The sequence below is a fragment of the Coregonus lavaretus genome, assembly GCF_964263955.1.
Source record: "Coregonus lavaretus genome assembly, contig: HAP1_SCAFFOLD_204, whole genome shotgun sequence".
NCBI lineage: Eukaryota > Metazoa > Chordata > Actinopteri > Salmoniformes > Salmonidae > Coregonus > Coregonus lavaretus.
Genome location: NW_028163741.1, coordinates 597,496 through 615,301, shown reverse-complemented (window position 1 = coordinate 615,301; position 17,806 = coordinate 597,496). Strand labels below are relative to the sequence as shown.

Genomic DNA, 17,806 nt, shown 5'->3' with positions numbered 1-17,806 from the left:
CTATTTCAGCAGGTCTCTCTACTCGTTAGGTTTAGTGTTCCCCACACTGTTTTAAATCCTTCACTATTTCAGCAGGTCTCTCTACTCGTTAGGTTTAGTGTTCCCCACACTATTTTAAATCCTTCACTATTTCAGCAGGTCTCTCTACTCGTTAGGTTTAGTGTTCCCCACACTGTTTTAATTTCCTTCACTATTTCAGCAGGTCTCTCTACTCGTTAGGTTTAGTGTTCCCCACACTATTTTAAATCCTTCACTATTTCAGCAGGTCTCTCTACTCGTTAGGTTTAGTGTTCCCCACACTATTTTAAATCCTTCACTATTTCAACAGGTCTCTCTACTCGTTAGGTTTAGTGTTCCCCACACTGTTTTAAATCCTTCACTATTTCAGCAGGTCTCTCTACTCGTTAGGTTTAGTGTTCCTCACACTATTTTAAATCCTTCACTATTTCAGCAGGTCTCTCTACTCGTTAAAATAGTGTGGGGAACACTAAACCTAAATCCTTCACTATTTCAGCAGGTCTCTCTACTCGTTAGGTTTAGTGTTCACCACACTGTTTTAAATACTTCACTATTTCAGCAGGTCTCTCTACTCGTTAGGTTTAGTGTTCCTCACACTATTTTAAATCCTTCACTATTTCAGCAGGTCTCTCTACTCGTTAAAATAGTGTGGGGAACACTAAACCTAAATCCTTCACTATTTCAGCAGGTCTCTCTACTCGTTAGGTTTAGTGTTCACCACACTGTTTTAAATACTTCACTATTTCAGCAGGTCTCTCTACTCGTTAGGTTTAGTGTTCCTCACACTATTTTAAATCCTTCACTATTTCAGCAGGTCTCTCTACTCGTTAGGTTTAGTGTTCCTCACACTATTTTAAATCCTTCACTATTTCAGCAGGGCTCTCTACTCATTAGGTTTAGTGTTCCCCACACTATTTTAAATCCTTCACTATTTCAGCAGGTCTCTCTACTCGTTAGGTTTAATGTTCCCCACACTATTTTAAATCCTTCACTATTTCAGCAGGTCTCTCTACTCATTAGGTTTAGTGTTCCCCACACTATTTTAAATCCTTCACTATTTCAGCAGGTCTCTCTACTCATTAGGTTTAGTGTTCCCCACACTATTTTAAATCGTTCACTATTTCAGCAGGTCTCTCTACTCGTTAGGTTTAGTGTTCCCCACACTATTTTAAATCCTTCACTATTTCAGCAGGTCTCTCTACTCGTTAGGTTTAGTGTTCCCGACACTATTTAAAATCCTTCACTATTTCAGCAGGTCTCTCTACTCATTAGGTTTAGTGTTCCCCACACTATTTTAAATCCTTCACTATTTCAGCAGGTCTCTCTACTCGTTAGGTTTAGTGTTCCCCACACTATTTTAAAATCCTTCACTATTTCAGCAGGTCTCTCTACTCGTTAAAATAGTGTGGGGAACACTCAACCTAAATCCTTCACTATTTCAGCAGGTCTCTCTACTCGTTATGTTTAGTGTTCACCACACTGTTTTAAATACTTCATTATTTCAGCAGGTCTCTCTACTCGTTAGGTTTAGTGTTCCTCACACTATTTTAAATCCTTCACTATTTCAGCAGGTCTCTCTACTCGTTAAAATAGTGTGGGGAACACTAAACCTAAATCCTTCACTATTTCAGCAGGTCTCTCTACTCATTAGGTTTAGTGTTCCCCACACTGTTTTAAATCCTTCACTATTTCAGCAGGTCTCTCTACTCGTTAGGTTTAGTGTTCCCCACACTATTTTAAATCCTTCACTATTTCAGCAGGTCTCTCTACTCGTTAGGTTTAGACTCAGCAGGCCGTTTCATTATTGTAATAGGAATACTAAGTGGTGATATGAATTGTGTCGCCCAATCTGGATCGTAGCTCTCCTAGGGTATCATCTCCATCAAGACAGTATTCTCGCCAGTTCATAAGACCTTCTCACGTGTAGACTACTTTTTCCTAGTCAATATATTTCCGCCACTTATCACAGAGTGTGATTACCAAGCTATAGTCATTTCGGATCATTCTCCCCTTACTATGAAACTACTTATACCAAATACACAGCCTAATTATCGCCCTTGGAGGTTTAGCTCGCTACTGCTATCAGAAGAAACCTTTGTTGCTTTTATATCATCTCAAATGGAGCTATTTCTCGTGCTTAATCAAACTCCTGGAATGTCTCCTACAACAGTATGGGAATCAATGAAGGCTTAACTAAGGGGCCAAATTATTTCATACAGCACAAGATTAAGGAAGTGCAATATTCAATGCCTAGGGGAACTTACAAATAACATCTTGGATTTTGATATGGCATATTCACACTCTTCATCCGCAGATGTACTAAAACAATGTTTGACACTTCAGACAGAGTTTGATCTTCTTTCAACTCGACAAGCTGAAAATCGAATTAGTAAATCTCGACACCAGAATTATGAACATGGAGAGAAATCAGGGAAAAGCACACAGGCTGCATCAGACGTCTTTATAATATACTTTATAACCGCTCTTTATCTGACACTCCAGAGATATTATCACTTGATGCTGATCGGGTGGTGTGGGATTATCTTTTTTATACTCTCAAACTATATGGTTTTGGTTCCAATTTTATATCCAGGATCAAAGTCCTTTACTCCTCCCCTATGGCTGCAGTGCGCACAAATAATAACCTTTCATCCTATCTCCTACTTCAACGTGGGACAAGACAGGGTTGTCCTCTGTCCCCTCAGCTGTTTGCCATCGCAATCGAGCCTTTAGCCATAGCAATACGTAATAACACCACTATCAAAGGTATTCAAAGAGGGGGCTTAGAGCATAAAGTCTCACTCTATGCAGATGACATGCTATTATACATGTCTGACCCTTGACCTGGTCTTCCAGAGATCCAGGATGTACTAAAGACATTTGGTAAAATATCTGGGTATAAAGTTAATCTACAAAAAGGTGAATTGATGCCTTTTAATCCTTCTCCCATGCAAACTTATTTTAGTCCTTGTGCCCTTCAGAGTAACTACATAGAAATTGAAATATTTGAGTAACACACGATTTCAAAGATCTCTATAAAGCCAATTTCCCTCCCTTGACACTCCACCTGAAACAGGATCTTGAACGCTGGGATTTACTTTCTCTATCTTTGGGTGGAAGAATTAACACTGTTAAAATGAATGCATTACCTACGTTTTATATTTATTTCAATGTATTCCTAACTTTCTGACAATCATTTTTTTTATCTCCATAGATAAACTGATATCTGCTTTTATCTGGAACAAGAAAAACCCTTTGATACGTAAAATTGCATTGCGGAGACCTCAACCGCAGGGTGGTCGAGCACTTCCGAACTTTCAATATTATTACTGGGCAGCTAATATAAGAATCATTCTATGGATGACAGAAATCCCTCATGTTACAGCCCCAGAATGGTTGACCTTGGAGATGTCATCCTGTGGCCCCACCTCCATAGCTGCCTTAGAGGGGTTGGGTTAAATGCGGAAGACACATTTCAGTTGAATGCATTCAGTTGTTCAACTGACTAGGTATCCACCTTTCCTCTGCTCAAAACTTGCATTAGCTGAGCCTGTTTCCAAATACACTAAAACATTCTCTAAAAATCTGGAAACAGTTCAGGCGATCGTTTGGTCTCAGTAAAATTTCAACTTCTGCCCTGTTATTAAAGAACCATACATTCTCTCCATCATTATTAGACCGGGCGTTTCATATCTGGTCTGGAAAAGGGATCTCCTCACTGAATGACTAGTACATTGATATGGATTTTGCATCTTTTGAACAGTTAGTACAAAAGTTCAATACTCCTAGATCCCATTTCTTTAGATACAAAACTACGCAATTGTCGGTATCTTCATACTCTAGTCACTTCCCATCACGCCCACCTACCTATTCGGTCTTATGTAGCAAATTTTGAAATGGTGTTTTTTACATTGGATATAAGTAGAGACTCAGAGCTAGAAAATGGTGTATCATACACTACAGTTGAGGAACAATGGGAAAGTAGTTCTGCTTTGAAAGTTGATAAACTTGTAATCCCACTTTTGAGGAAATGGCCCTTGAATGTTTTGGTACACCTACTGGAGAGCTCTTCTTTGTTTACACCCATTCAGCATCGTTCACATCCTCTAAAGCCTTAACCCCACCCATCTCCGGTTCACACTGACCGTGGCGTGTGCAGAAAGTAGCCCATCACAACTTTTTCCAACTGATCTGTCGATAGCGCCTGCTAAATTCAGGGCATCAATGTTGTTGCAAAAAAGTAGCAAAACGTTTGTAGTTCTCGATGGCTAACTTTATATCTTTCAAAAAAGGCACGGTAGAAAGGACAATCAACACATACTGAGCAGCTCATGTTATAGACAGAAACATGCTACATGGCAGACCAATCCAAACTCATCTCCCGGCTTGTCCAGCCAATCCATTATCTCAGACAATCATGGCTAGCGGGAAGGTTCCTGTCTCCTAGACTCGTAATTAATTTAAAATGTTTTCGTATTTTTACAGACGGCATACAAGTTTGTTAAGGCACATGAACGTTCACATGTTCCAGAAGGCATTTCTGCCAAAAAAAACGCATTTAGATTTTAAAAAAAAGTTTTCGTTCAAATGGCTTCTGTGATGTAGTGACTCGCGACATACGCCTTGTTTCCTGAAACTAGTCACATACAGTTAGAATGTGCCATATGCTATAGATATAATCTGATGTGAGACATTTTCTGAAGGGCCCTTAGAAGTTGTATTGGGATATGCATTTTAGGTTACCTGTGTGCAAAGGCTATGGGTGGTGTTAGCAGAGGATAAATCCCAGAGGTACTGTGGGTATTTGATTAGTCACATATTATAGTGTGGGTATTTGATTAGTCTAATATTATAGTGTGGGTATTTGATTAGTCTAATATTATAGTGTGGGTATTTGATTAGTCACATATTATAGTGTGGGTATTTGATTAGTCTAATATTATAGGTTGAGTATTTGGGTAGTCTAATATTATAGTGTGGGTATTTGATTAGTCTAATATTATAGTGTGGGTATTTGATTAGTCTAATATTATAGTGCCCACACTAATATAGTCTAATATTATAGTATGGGTATTTGATTAGTCTATTATAGCGTGGGTATTTGATTAGTCTAATATTATAGTGTGGGTATTTGATTAGTCACATATTATAGTGTGGGTATTTGATTAGTCTAATATTATAGGTTGGGTATTTGATTAGTCTATTATAGTGTGGGTATTTGATTAGTCAAATATTATAGTGTGGGTATTTGATTAGTCTAATATTATAGTGTGGGTATTTGATTAGTATAATATTATAGTGTGGGTATTTGATTTGTATAATATTATAGTGTGGGTATTTGATTAGTCTAATATTATAGTCTGGGTATTTGATTAATCTAATATTATAGTGTGGGTATTTGATTAGTCTAATATTATAGCGTGGCTTTTTGATTAGTCTAATATTATAGTGTGGGTATTTGATTAGACTGTAATATTATAGTGTAGGTATTTGATTAGTCTAATATTATGGTGTGGATATTTGATTAGACTGTAATATTATAGTGTGGGTATTTGATTAGTCTAATATTATAGTGTGGGTATTTGACTAGTCTAATATTATAGTGTGGATATTTGATTAGTCTAATATTATAGTGTGGGTATTTGATTAGTCTAATATTATAGTGTGGGTATTTGATTAGTCTAATATTAGAGTGTGGGTATTTGATTAGTCTAATATTATAGTGTGGGTATTTGATTAGACTAATATTATAGTGTGGGTATTTGATTAGTCTAATATTATAGTGTGGGTACTGATTAGTCTAATATTATAGCGTGGGTATTTGATTAGTCTAATATTATAGTGTGGGTATTTGATTAGTCTAATATTATAGCGTGGGTATTTGATTAGTCTAATATTATAGCGTGGGTATTTGATTAGTCTAATATTATAGTGTGGGTATTTGATTAGTCTAATATTATAGCGTGGGTATTTGATTAGTCTAATATTATATCGTGGGTATTTGATTAGTCACATATTGTAAGTCGCTCTGGATAAGAGCGTCTGCTAAATGACGTAAATGTAAATGTAATAGTGTGGATATATGATTAGTCACATATTATAGTGTGGGTATTGATTAGTCTAATATTATAGTGTGGGTATTTGATTAGTCTAATATTATAGCGTGGGTATTTGATTAGTCTAATATTATAGTGTGGGTATTTGATTAGTCTAATATTATAGCGTGGCTTTTTGATTAGTCTAATATTATAGTGTGGGTTTTTGATTAGTCTAATATTATAGTGTGGGTATTTGATTCGACTGTAATATTATAGTGTGGATATTTGATTAGTCACATATTATAGTGTGGGTATTGATTAGTCTAATACTGTAGTGTGGGTATTGATTAGTCTAATACTATAGTGTGGGTATTGATTAGTCTAAAACTATAGTGTGGGTATTTGATTAGTCTAATATTATAGCGTGGGTATTTGATTAGACTAATATTATAGTGTGGGTATTTGATTAGTCTAATATTATAGTGTGGGTACTGATTTAGTCTAATATTATAGCGTGGGTATTTGATTAGTCTAATATTATAGTGTGGGTATTTGATTAGTCACATATTATAGTGTGGATATTTGATTAGTCACATATTATAGTGTGGATATTTGATTAGTCACATATTATAGTGTGGGTATTTGATTAGTCTAATATTATAGCGTGGGTATTTGATTAGTCTAATATTATAGTGTGGGTATTTGATTAGTCTAATATTATAGCATGGCTTTTTGATTAGTCTAATATTATAGTGTGGGTTTTTGATTAGTCTAATATTATAGTGTGGGTATTTGATTAGACTGTAATATTATAGTGTGGGTATTTGATTAGACTGTAATATTATAGTGTGGATATTTTATTAGTCACATATTATAGTGTGGGTATTGATTAGTCTAATATTGTAGTGTGGGTATTGATTAGTATAATACTATAGTGTGGGTATTGATTAGTCTAATACTATAGTGTGGGTATTGATTAGTCTAATACTATAGTGTGGGTATTTGATTAGTCTAATATTATAGCGTGGGTATTGATTAGTCTAATATTATAGCGTGGGTATTGATTAGTCTAATATTATAGCGTGGGTATTGATTAGTCTAATATCATAGTGTGGGTATTTGATTAGTCTAATACTATAGTGTGGGTATTTGATTAGTCTAATATTATAGCGTGGGTATTGATTAGTCTAATATTGTAGTGTGGGTATTGATTAGTATAATACTATAGTGTGGGTATTGATTAGTCTAATACTATAGTGTGGGTATTGATTAGTCTAATACTATAGTGTGGGTATTTGATTAGTCTAATATTATAGCGTGGGTATTGATTAGTCACATATTATAGCGTGGGTATTGATTAGTCTAATATTATAGTGTGGGTATTTGATTAGTCTAATACTATAGTGTGGGTATTTGATTAGTCTAATATTATAGCGTGGGTATTGATTAGTCTAATACTATAGTGTGGGTATTGATTAGTCTAATATTATAGCGTGGGTATTGATTAGTCTAATACTATAGTGTGGGTATTGATTAGTCTAATACTATAGTGTGGGTATTGATTAGTCTAATATTATAGTGTGGGTATTGATTAGTCTAATATTATAGCGTGGGTATTGATTAGTCACATATTATAGCGTGGGTATTGATTAGTCTAATATTATAGTGTGGGTATTTGATTAGTCTAATACTATAGTGTGGGTATTTGATTAGTCTAATATTATAGTGTGGGTATTGATTAGTCTAATACTATAGTGTGGGTATTGATTAGTCTAATATTATAGCGTGGGTATTGATTAGTCTAATACTATAGTGTGGGTATTGATTAGTCTAATACTATAGTGTGGGTATTGATTAGTCTAATATTATAGTGTGGGTATTGATTAGTCTAATATTGTAGTGTGGGTATTGATTAGTATAATACTATAGTGTGGGTATTGATTAGTCTAATACTATAGTGTGGGTATTTGATTAGTCTAATATTATAGCGTGGGTATTGATTAGTCACATATTATAGCGTGGGTATTGATTAGTCTAATATTATAGTGTGGGTATTGATTAGTCTAATATTGTAGTGTGGGTATTGATTAGTATAATACTATAGTGTGGGTATTGATTAGTCTAATACTATAGTGTGGGTATTGATTAGTCTAATATTATAGCGTGGGTATTGATTAGTCTAATACTATAGTGTGGGTATTGATTAGTCTAATATTATAGTGTGGGTATTGATTAGTCTAATATTATAGTGTGGGTATTGATTAGTCTAATATTGTAGTGTGGGTATTGATTAGTATAATACTATAGTGTGGGTATTGATTAGTCTAATACTATAGTGTGGGTATTGATTAGTCTAATACTATAGTGTGGGTATTTGATTAGTCTAATATTATAGCGTGGGTATTTATTAGTCACATATTATAGCGTGGGTATTGATTAGTCTAATATTATAGTGTGGGTATTGATTAGTCTAATATTGTAGTGTGGGTATTGATTAGTATAATACTATAGTGTGGGTATTGATTAGTCTAATACTATAGTGTGGGTATTGATTAGTCTAATACTATAGTGTGGGTATTTGATTAGTCTAATATTATAGTGTGGGTATTGATTAGTCTAATATTATAGTGTGGGTATTGATTAGTCTAATATTATAGCGTGGTTATTGATTAGTCTAATACTATAGTGTGGGTATTGATTAGTCTAATATTATAGCGTGGGTATTGATTAGTCTAATACTATAGTGTGGGTATTGATTAGTCTAATACTATAGTGTGGGTATTGATTAGTCTAATACTATAGTGTGGGTATTGATTAGTCTAATATTATAGCGTGGGTATTGATTAGTCTAATATTATAGCGTGGGTATTGATTAGTCTAATACTATAGCGTGGGTATTGATTAGTCTAATATTATAGTGTGGGTATTGATTAGTCTAATACTATAGGGTGGGTATTGATTAGTCTAATACTATAGTGTGGGTATTGATTAGTCTAATACTATCAGAATAATGACACCAGTAGCACAACCTGTCATTCTGTTAACTAACTTTGCATGTGCACTGTTCTTCAAGTAAATGTTCTTTTGTAAAATGTTCAGTGGAAATTGTTTAATTTAGTCATTGTGCATAATTGAATTCAACAGTAGTGCACTATGTAGGAAATAGGGTGCCATTTGGGCCACTGACCCTGTCTCAGAGGGAGAGGCCAGACGTTAGGGAAGTTATACACGAGAGAGATGAAAGGATGCTAGGAGAAAAGAGGGAGGAGGAGGAGGAGAGGAAAGCAGATGTATGTGCACCATTAGTAAACTGTAGAGAGGCTGCCTGCTAGAGGTAAACTGTAGAGAGAGGCTGCCTGCTAGAGGTAAACTGTAGAGAGGCTGCTTGCTAGAGGTAAACTGTAGAGAGAGGCTGCCTGCTAGAGGTAAACTGTAGAGAGGCTGCTTGCTAGAGGTAAACTGTAGAGGCTGCCTGCTAGCGGTAAACTGTAGAGAGAGGCTGCCTGCTAGAGGTAAACTGTAGAGAGAGGCTGCCTGCTAGAGGTAAACTGTAGAGAGAGGCTGCCTGCTAGAGGTAAACTGTAGAGAGAGGCTGCTTGCTAGAGGTAAACTGTAGAGAGAGGCTGCCTGCTAGAGGTAAACTGTAGAGAGGCTGCCTGCTAGAGGTAAACTGTAGAGAGAGGCTGCCTGCTAGAGGTAAACTGTAGAGAGAGGCTGCCTGCTAGAGGTAAACTGTAGAGAGAAGCTGCCTGCTAGAGGTAAACTGTAGAGAGAGGCTGCTTGCTAGAGGTAAACTGTAGAGAGCGGCTGCCTGCTAGAGGTAAACTGTAGAGAGGCTGCCTGCTAGAGGTAAACTGTAGAGAGAGGCTGCCTGCTAGAGGTAAACTGTAGAGAGAGGCTGCCTGCTTCAACTGAACGCTGCTTGCACCCGCCCACCCGACTAGAATCACTACTCTCGACGGGTCTGACCTAGAGTATGTGGACAACTACAAATACCTAGGTGTCTGGTTAGGCCGTAAACTCTCCTTCCAGACTCACATTAAGCATCTCCAATCAAAAGTTAGATCTAGAATCGGCTTCCTATTTCGCAACAAAGCCTCCTTCACTCATGCTGCTCAACATGCCCTCGTAAAACTGACTATCCTACCGATCCTTGACTTCGGCGATGTCATTTACAAAATAGCCTCCAACACTCTACTCAGCAAATTGGATGTAGTCTATCACAGTGCCATCCGTTTTGTCACCAAAGCCCCATTTACTACCCACCATTGTGAGTGTTATTAGATAGAGAACATATTCGTCGCCAGACCCACTGGCTCCAGGTCATCTACAAATCTCTGCCGCCTTATCTTAGCTCACTGGTCGCCATAGCAACACCCACCCGTAATATGCGTTCCAGCAGGTATATCTCACTGGTCATCCCCAAAGCCAACACCTCCTTTGGCCGCCATTCCTTCCAGTTCTCTGCTGCCAATGACTGGAACGAACTGCAAAAATCTCTGAAGCTGGAGACTCTTATCTCCCTCAATAACTTTAAGCATCAGTTGTCAGAGCAGCTTACCGATCACTGCACCTGTACACAGCCCATCTGAAATTAGCCCACCCAACTACCTCATCCCTATATTGTTATTCATTTTGCTAATTTGCACCCCAGTATCTCTATTTGCACATCATCTTTTGCACATCTATCATTCCAGTTTTAATACTAATTGTAATTATTTTGCACTATGGCCTATTTATTGCCTTACCTCCATAACTTGCTACATTTGCACACACTGTATATAGATTTTCTGCTGTATTTTTGACTTTATGTTTTGTTTTACCCCATATGTAACTCTGTGTTGTTGTTTTTATCGCACTGCTTTGCTTTATCTTGGCCAGGTCGCAGTTGTAAATGAGAACTTGTTCTCAACTGGCCTACCTGGTTAAATAAAGGTGAAATAAATAAAAATATGGTGGTGTTGAGGCATTTTCAGTCAGAAGTGTTAAGGTACATTTGACATTTTAGTCATTTAGCAGACGCTCTTATCGAGAACGACTTACAGGAACAATTAGGGTTAAGTGCCTTGCTCAAGGGCACATTGACAAATCTTTACTTAGTCGGCTCCGGGATTGGAACCAGAGACCTTTGGCTTACTGGCCCAACGCTCTTAACCGCTAGACTAGCTGCCGCCCCAGCAGGCGTGGATAGGTTTGGTTTGGTTAGGTTAGACACACTGACTACTACCTGATGTTCTCTCTCCAGCTGGTGATAATGGCAGGGACCGTCCTGCTGGCCTACTACTTTGAGCTGACCGACACGTTCGGCATCCACGTCCAGGGGTTCTTCTGCAACGATGCTGACCTGATGAAGCCATACCCCGGGGTGGACGAGAGCAGCTTCATCCCTCCCCTCATCCTCTACTGTGTGGTCGCCGCTGCTCCCACCACCATCGTGAGTACGAGGTTACTGACTGACTCTCTGTCTCTCTTTCTGTGTCTCTCTTTGTCTGTCCCCTCCCCTCTCTCTCTCTGTACATCATCTCACTCTCTCTCTCTCTCTCTCTCTCAGTACATCATCTCTCTCTCTCTCTCAGTACATAATCTCTCTCTCTCTCTCTCTCTCTCTCTCTCTCTCTCTCTCTCTCTCTCTCAGTACATAATCTCTCTCTCTCTCTCAGTACATAATCTCTCTCTCTCTCTCTCTAAGTACATAATCTCTCTCTCTCTCTCTCTCTCTCTCAGTACATAATCTCTCTCTCTCTCTCTCTCAGTACATAATCTCTCTCTCTCTCTCTCTCAGTACATAATCTCTCTCTCTCTCTCTCTCTCTCTCTCAGTACATAATCTCTCTCTCTCTCTGTCTCTCAGTACATAATCTCTCTCTCTCTCAGTACATAATCTCTCTCTCTCTCAGTACATCTCTCTCTCGCTCTCTCAGTACATCTCTCTCTCTCTCTCAGTACATAATCTCTCTCTCTCTCTCTCTCTCTCTCTCGCTCTCTCAGTACATCATTTCACTCTCTCAGTACATCATCTCTCTCTCAGTACATCATCTCTCTCTCAGTACATCATCTCACATTGTCCTCCATTATCTTTGTTGTATTATGTATTTAATGAAGAGATAGAGCCTACTGATGTAGGATCTTAATTTGATCACTCTTTTGTTGCTGAGAATCTTCCTGTATTTGAAATTTTAAAAGGCTTCTAAAGTTCGTAATTGCCACTTTTAAAATGTCAGACTTTATTAACCCTATCGAAAAATTTATTAACCCCTACAAAACATTTCCATTAATTATAATCCACTCAATAAGTAGCCTAATTTCTATTGAAATATTAGTTTCTAGGTTTAATTGTGACTGCTAGATTCACTGGGCAAAACAGATCGTTTTGAAGTCACTGAGACACTGAAGCACTGACAGTGTGATGTGTGTTTCATTAGTTCAGAGAACAAACACTAGATGGCACTGTTGCTACACCGGAGATCTACTGCCTCCATTTCTGGAGTTGTTACATTTACATTTACATTTTTGTCATTTAGCAGACGCTCTTATCCAGAGTGACTTACAGTGAGTGCATTCATCTTAAGATAGCTAGGTGGAACATCCACATATCACAGTCATAGTAAGTTGACTTTCCCTCAATAAAGTAGCTGTCAGGGAAAGTAGGGGGGGGGGGGGGGGGGGGGGCCATAAAGCTCTTTTCCAACACTGTCCTCTTTATAGAAGCTACCACATTGCCTCAGGACAGGAAGCTCCTAACTCTGTCCTCTTTATAGAAGCTACCACATTGCCTCAGGACACGAAGCTCCTAACACTGTCCTCTTATAGAAGGCTAGGGGTTGAGGCTAGGGGTTATAGTGTTGAGGCTAGGGGTTATAGTGTTGAGGCTAGGGGTTATAGTGTTGAGGCTAGGGGTTGAGGCTAGGGGTTGAGGCTAGGGGTTATAGTGTTGAGGCTAGGGGTTGAGGCTAGGGGTTATAGTGTTAAGGCTAGGGGTTATAGTGTTAAGGCTAGGGGTTATAGTGTTGAGGCTAGGGGTTATAGTGTTGAGGCTAGGGGTTGAGGCTAGGGGTTATAGTGTGGAGGCTAGGGGTTATAGTGTTGAGGCTAGGGGTTATAGTGTTAAGGCTAGGGGTTATAGTGTTGAGGCTAGGGGTTATAGTGTTGAGGCTAGGGGTTGAGGCTAGGGGTTGAGGCTAGGGGTTATAGTGTTGAGGCTAGGGGTTGAGGCTAGGGGTTGAGGCTAGGGGTTAAGGCTAGGGGTTATAGTGTTGAGGCTAGGGGTTATAGTGTTGAGGCTAGGGGTTATAGTGTTGAGGCTAGGGGTTATAGTGTTGAGGCTAGGGGTTATAGTGTTAAGGCTAGGGGTTATAGTGTTAAGGCTAGGGGTTATAGTGTTGAGGCTAGGGGTTATAGTGTTAAGGCTAGGGGTTATAGTGTTGAGGCTAGGGGTTATAGTGTTGAGGCTAGGGGTTATAGTGTTGAGGCTAGGGGTTATAGTGTTGAGGCTAGGGGTTGAGGCTAGGGGTTATAGTGTTGAGGCTAGGGGTTGAGGCTAGGGGTTGAGGCTAGGGGTTATAGTGTTGAGGCTAGGGGTTATAGTGTTGAGGCTAGGGGTTATAGTGTTGAGGCTAGGGGTTATAGTGTTAAGGCTAGGGGTTATAGTGTTGAGGCTAGGGGTTATAGTGTTGAGGCTAGGGGTTATAGTGTTAAGGCTAGGGGTTATAGTGTTAAGGCTAGGGGTTATAGTGTTGAGGCTAGGGGTTATAGTGTTGAGGCTAGGGGTTATAGTGTTGAGGCTAGGGGTTATAGTGTTGAGGCTAGGGGTTATAGTGTTAAGGCTAGGGGTTATAGTGTTAAGGCTAGGGGTTATAGTGTTGAGGCTAGGGGTTATAGTGTTGAGGCTAGGGGTTATAGTGTTGAGGCTAGGGGTTATAGTGTTGAGGCTAGGGGTTGAGGCTAGGGGTTGAGGCTAGGGGTTATAGTGTTGAGGCTAGGGGTTATAGTGTTAAGGCTAGGGGTTATAGTGTTAAGGCTAGGGGTTATAGTGTTGAGGCTAGGGGTTATAGTGTTGAGGCTAGGGGTTATAGTGTTGAGGCTAGGGGTTATAGTGTTGAGGCTAGGGGTTATAGTGTTGAGGCTAGGGGTTATAGTGTTGAGGCTAGGGGTTATAGTGTTAAGGCTAGGGGTTATAGTGTTAAGGCTAGGGGTTATAGTGTTGAGGCTAGGGGTTATAGTGTTGAGGCTAGGGGTTATAGTGTTAAGGCTAGGGGTTATAGTGTTGAGGCTAGGGGTTATAGTGTTGAGGCTAGGGGTTATAGTGTTGAGGCTAGGGGTTATAGTGTTGAGGCTAGGGGTTAAGGCTAGGGGTTATAGTGTTGAGGCTAGGGGTTATAGTGTTGAGGCTAGGGGTTATAGTGTTGAGGCTAGGGGTTATAGTGTTGAGGCTAGGGGTTATAGTGTTGAGGCTAGGGGTTATAGTGTTAAGGCTAGGGGTTAAGGCTAGGGGTTATAGTGTTGAGGCTAGGGGTTATAGTGTTGAGGCTAGGGGTTGAGGCTAGGGGTTGAGGCTAGGGGTTGAGGCTAGGGGTTATAGTGTTGAGGCTAGGGGTTATAGTGTTGAGGCTAGGGGTTATAGTGTTGAGGCTAGGGGTTATAGTGTTGAGGCTAGGGGTTATAGTGTTAAGGCTAGGGGTTGAGGCTAGGGGTTATAGTGTTGAGGCTAGGGGTTATAGTGTTGAGGCTAGGGGTTATAGTGTTGAGGCTAGGGGTTATAGTGTTGAGGCTAGGGGTTAAGGCTAGGGGTTATAGTGTTGAGGCTAGGGGTTATAGTGTTGAGGCTAGGGGTTATAGTGTTGAGGCTAGGGGTTATAGTGTTGAGGCTAGGGGTTATAGTGTTAAGGCTAAGGGTTAAGGCTAGGGGTTATAGTGTTGAGGCTAGGGGTTATAGTGTTGAGGCTAGGGGTTATAGTGTTGAGGCTAGGGGTTATAGTGTTGAGGCTAGGGGTTATAGTGTTGAGGCTAGGGGTTATAGTGTTGAGGCTAGGGGTTATAGTGTTGAGGCTAGGGGTTATAGTGTTGAGGCTAGGGGTTAAGGCTAGGGGTTGAGGCTAGGGTTAAGGTTAAGTTGGATAACTCTGTGGTCTGACTGTGTCTGTCTGTTCTCAGATATTCATTGAGGAGGTATCCATGTAAATCATTAGTCTACTGGGTTTAGGGTTGCACTGTGGACCTGTTATTGTGCTGCGTATCTGTGTTAACATTGTCATGTCAGGGCTGGGTGTTAGGGCTGGGTGTTAGGGCTAGGTGTCAGGGCTGGGTGTTAGGGCTGGGTGTTAGGGCTGGGTGTCAGGGCTGGGTGTTAGGTGTCAGGGATGGGTGTCAGGGCTGGGTGTCAGGGCTGGGTGTCAGGGCTGGGTGTTAGGGCTGGGTGTTAGGGCTAGGTGTTAGGTGTCAGGGCTGGGTGTCAGGGCTGGGTGTCAGGGCTGGGTGTTAGGGCTGGGTGTCAGGGCTGGGTGCTAGGTGTCAGGGCTGGGTGTTAGGTGTCAGGGATGGGTGTCAGGGCTGGGTGTCAGGGCTGGGTGTCAGGGCTGGGTGTTAGGGCTGGGTGTTAGGGCTAGGTGTTAGGTGTCAGGGCTGGGTGTCAGGGCTGGGTGTCAGGGCTGGGTGTTAGGGCTGGGTGTCAGGGCTGGGTGCTAGGTGTCAGGGCTGGGTGCTAGGTGTCAGGGCTGGGTGTCAGGGCTGGGTGTCAGGGCTAGGTGTTAGGGCTGGGTGTTAGGGCTGGGTGTCAGGGCTGGGTGTCAGGGCTGGGTGTCAGGGCTGGGTGTTAGGGCTGGGTGTCAGGGCTGGGTGTCAGGGCTGGGTGTCAGGGCTGGGTGTCAGGGCTGGGTGTTAGGGCTGGGTGTTAGGGCTGGGTGCTAGGTGTCAGGGCTAGGTGTTAGGGCTGGGTGTTAGGGCTAGGTGTTAGGGCTGGGTGTTAGGGCTAGGTGTTAGGGCTGGGTGTCAGGGCTGGGTGTCAGGGCTGGGTGTCAGGGCTGGGTGTCAGGGCTGGGTGTCAGGGCTGGGTGTCAGGGCTAGGTGTTAGGGCTGGGTGTTAGGGCTGGGTGTTAGGGCTGGGTGTTAGGGCTAGGTGTTAGGTGTTAGGGCTAGGTGTTAGAGCTAGGTGTCAGGGCTGGGTGTCAGGGCTGGGTGTCAGGGCTGGGTGTCAGGGATGGGTGTTAGGGCTAGGTGTCAGAGCTAGGTGTTAGGGCTGGGTGTTAGGGCTGGGTGTTAGGGCTAGGTGTTAGGTGTTAGGGCTGGGTGTCAGGGCTGGGTGTCAGGGCTGGGTGTTAGGGCTGGGTGTTAGGGCTAGGTGTCAGGGCTAGGTGTTAGGGCTGGGTGTTAGGGCTAGGTGTCAGGGCTAGGTGTTAGGGCTAGGTGTTAGGGCTGGGTGTTAGGGCTGGGTGTTAGGGCTGGGTGTTAGGGCTGGGTGTTAGGGCTAGGTGTCAGAGCTAGGTGTTAGGGCTGGGTGTCAGGGCTGGGTGTCAGGGCTGGGTGTCAGGGATGGGTGTTAGGGCTGGGTGTTAGGGCTAGGTGTCAGGGCTGGGTGTTAGGGCTGGGTGTTAGGGCTGGGTGTCAGGGCTGGGTGTTAGGGCTAGGTGTTAGGTGTTAGGGCTGGGTGTCAGGGCTGGGTGTTAGGGCTAGGTGTTAGGTGTTATGGCTGGGTGTCAGGGCTGGGTGTTAGGGCTGGGTGTTAGGGCTGGGTGTTAGGGCTGGGTGTTAGGGCTGGGTGTTAGGGCTAGGTGTTAGGTGTTAGGGCTGGGTGTCAGGGCTGGGTGTTAGGGCTGGGTGTTAGGGCTGGGTGTTAGGGCTGGGTGTTAGGGCTGGGTGTTAGGGCTGGGTGTTAGGGCTGGGTGTTAGGGCTGGGTGTTAGGGCTAGGTGTTAGGTGTTAGGGCTGGGTGTCAGGGCTGGGTGTTAGGGCTAGGTGTTAGGTGTTATGGCTGGGTGTCAGGGCTGGGTGTTAGGGCTAGGTGTTAGGTGTTAGGGCTGGGTGTCAGGGCTGGGTGTTAGGGCTAGGTGTTAGGTGTTAGGGCTGGGTGTCAGGGCTGGGTGTTAGGGCTAGGTGTTAGGTGTTAGGGCTAGGTGTCAGGGCTGGGTGTTAGGGCTGGGTGTTAGGGCTGGGTGTTAGGGCTGGGTGTTAGGGCTGGGTGTTAGGGCTAGGTGTTAGGTGTTAGGGCTGGGTGTCAGGGCTGGTGTTAGGTGTTAGGGCTGGGTGTCAGGGCTGGGTGTTAGGGCTGGGTGTTAGGGCTGGGTGTTATGGCTGGGTGTCAGGGCTGGGTGTTAGGGCTAGGTGTTAGGTGTTAGGGCTGGGTGTCAGGGCTGGGTGTTAGGGCTAGGTGTTAGGTGTTAGGGCTGGGTGTCAGGGCTGGGTGTTAGGGCTAGGTGTTAGGTGTTAGGGCTAGGTGTCAGGGCTGGGTGTTAGGGCTGGGTGTTAGGGCTGGGTGTTATGGCTGGGTGTCAGGGCTGGGTGTTAGGGCTAGGTGTTAGGTGTTAGGGCTGGGTGTCAGGGCTGGGTGTTAGGGCTAGGTGTTAGGTGTTAGGGCTAGGTGTCAGGGCTGGGTGTTAGGGCTGGGTGTTAGGGCTAGGTGTTAGGTGTTAGGGCTGGGTGTTAGGGCTGGGTGTTAGGGCTGGGTGTCAGGACTGGGTGTTAGGGCTGGGTGTCAGGGCTGGGTGTCAGGGCTGGGTGTCAGGGCTGGGTGTTAGGGCTGGGTGTTAGGGCTAGGTGTTAG

General features: G+C 42.4%; 1 protein-coding gene across 1 annotated transcript in view; it reads left to right on the top strand.

Moving 5' to 3' along the window:
- The window catches only part of LOC311117816 (phospholipid phosphatase-related protein type 1), a 76,993-nt gene that overhangs the window by 27,356 nt on the left and 31,831 nt on the right, over window positions 1-17,806 (top strand). Inside the window, exon 2 of the mRNA XM_084192724.1 lies at window positions 11,302-11,490. Within this exon, the coding sequence (XP_084048850.1) occupies window positions 11,302-11,490 (189 nt within the window). The remainder of the gene's footprint in view (window positions 1-11,301; window positions 11,491-17,806) is intronic.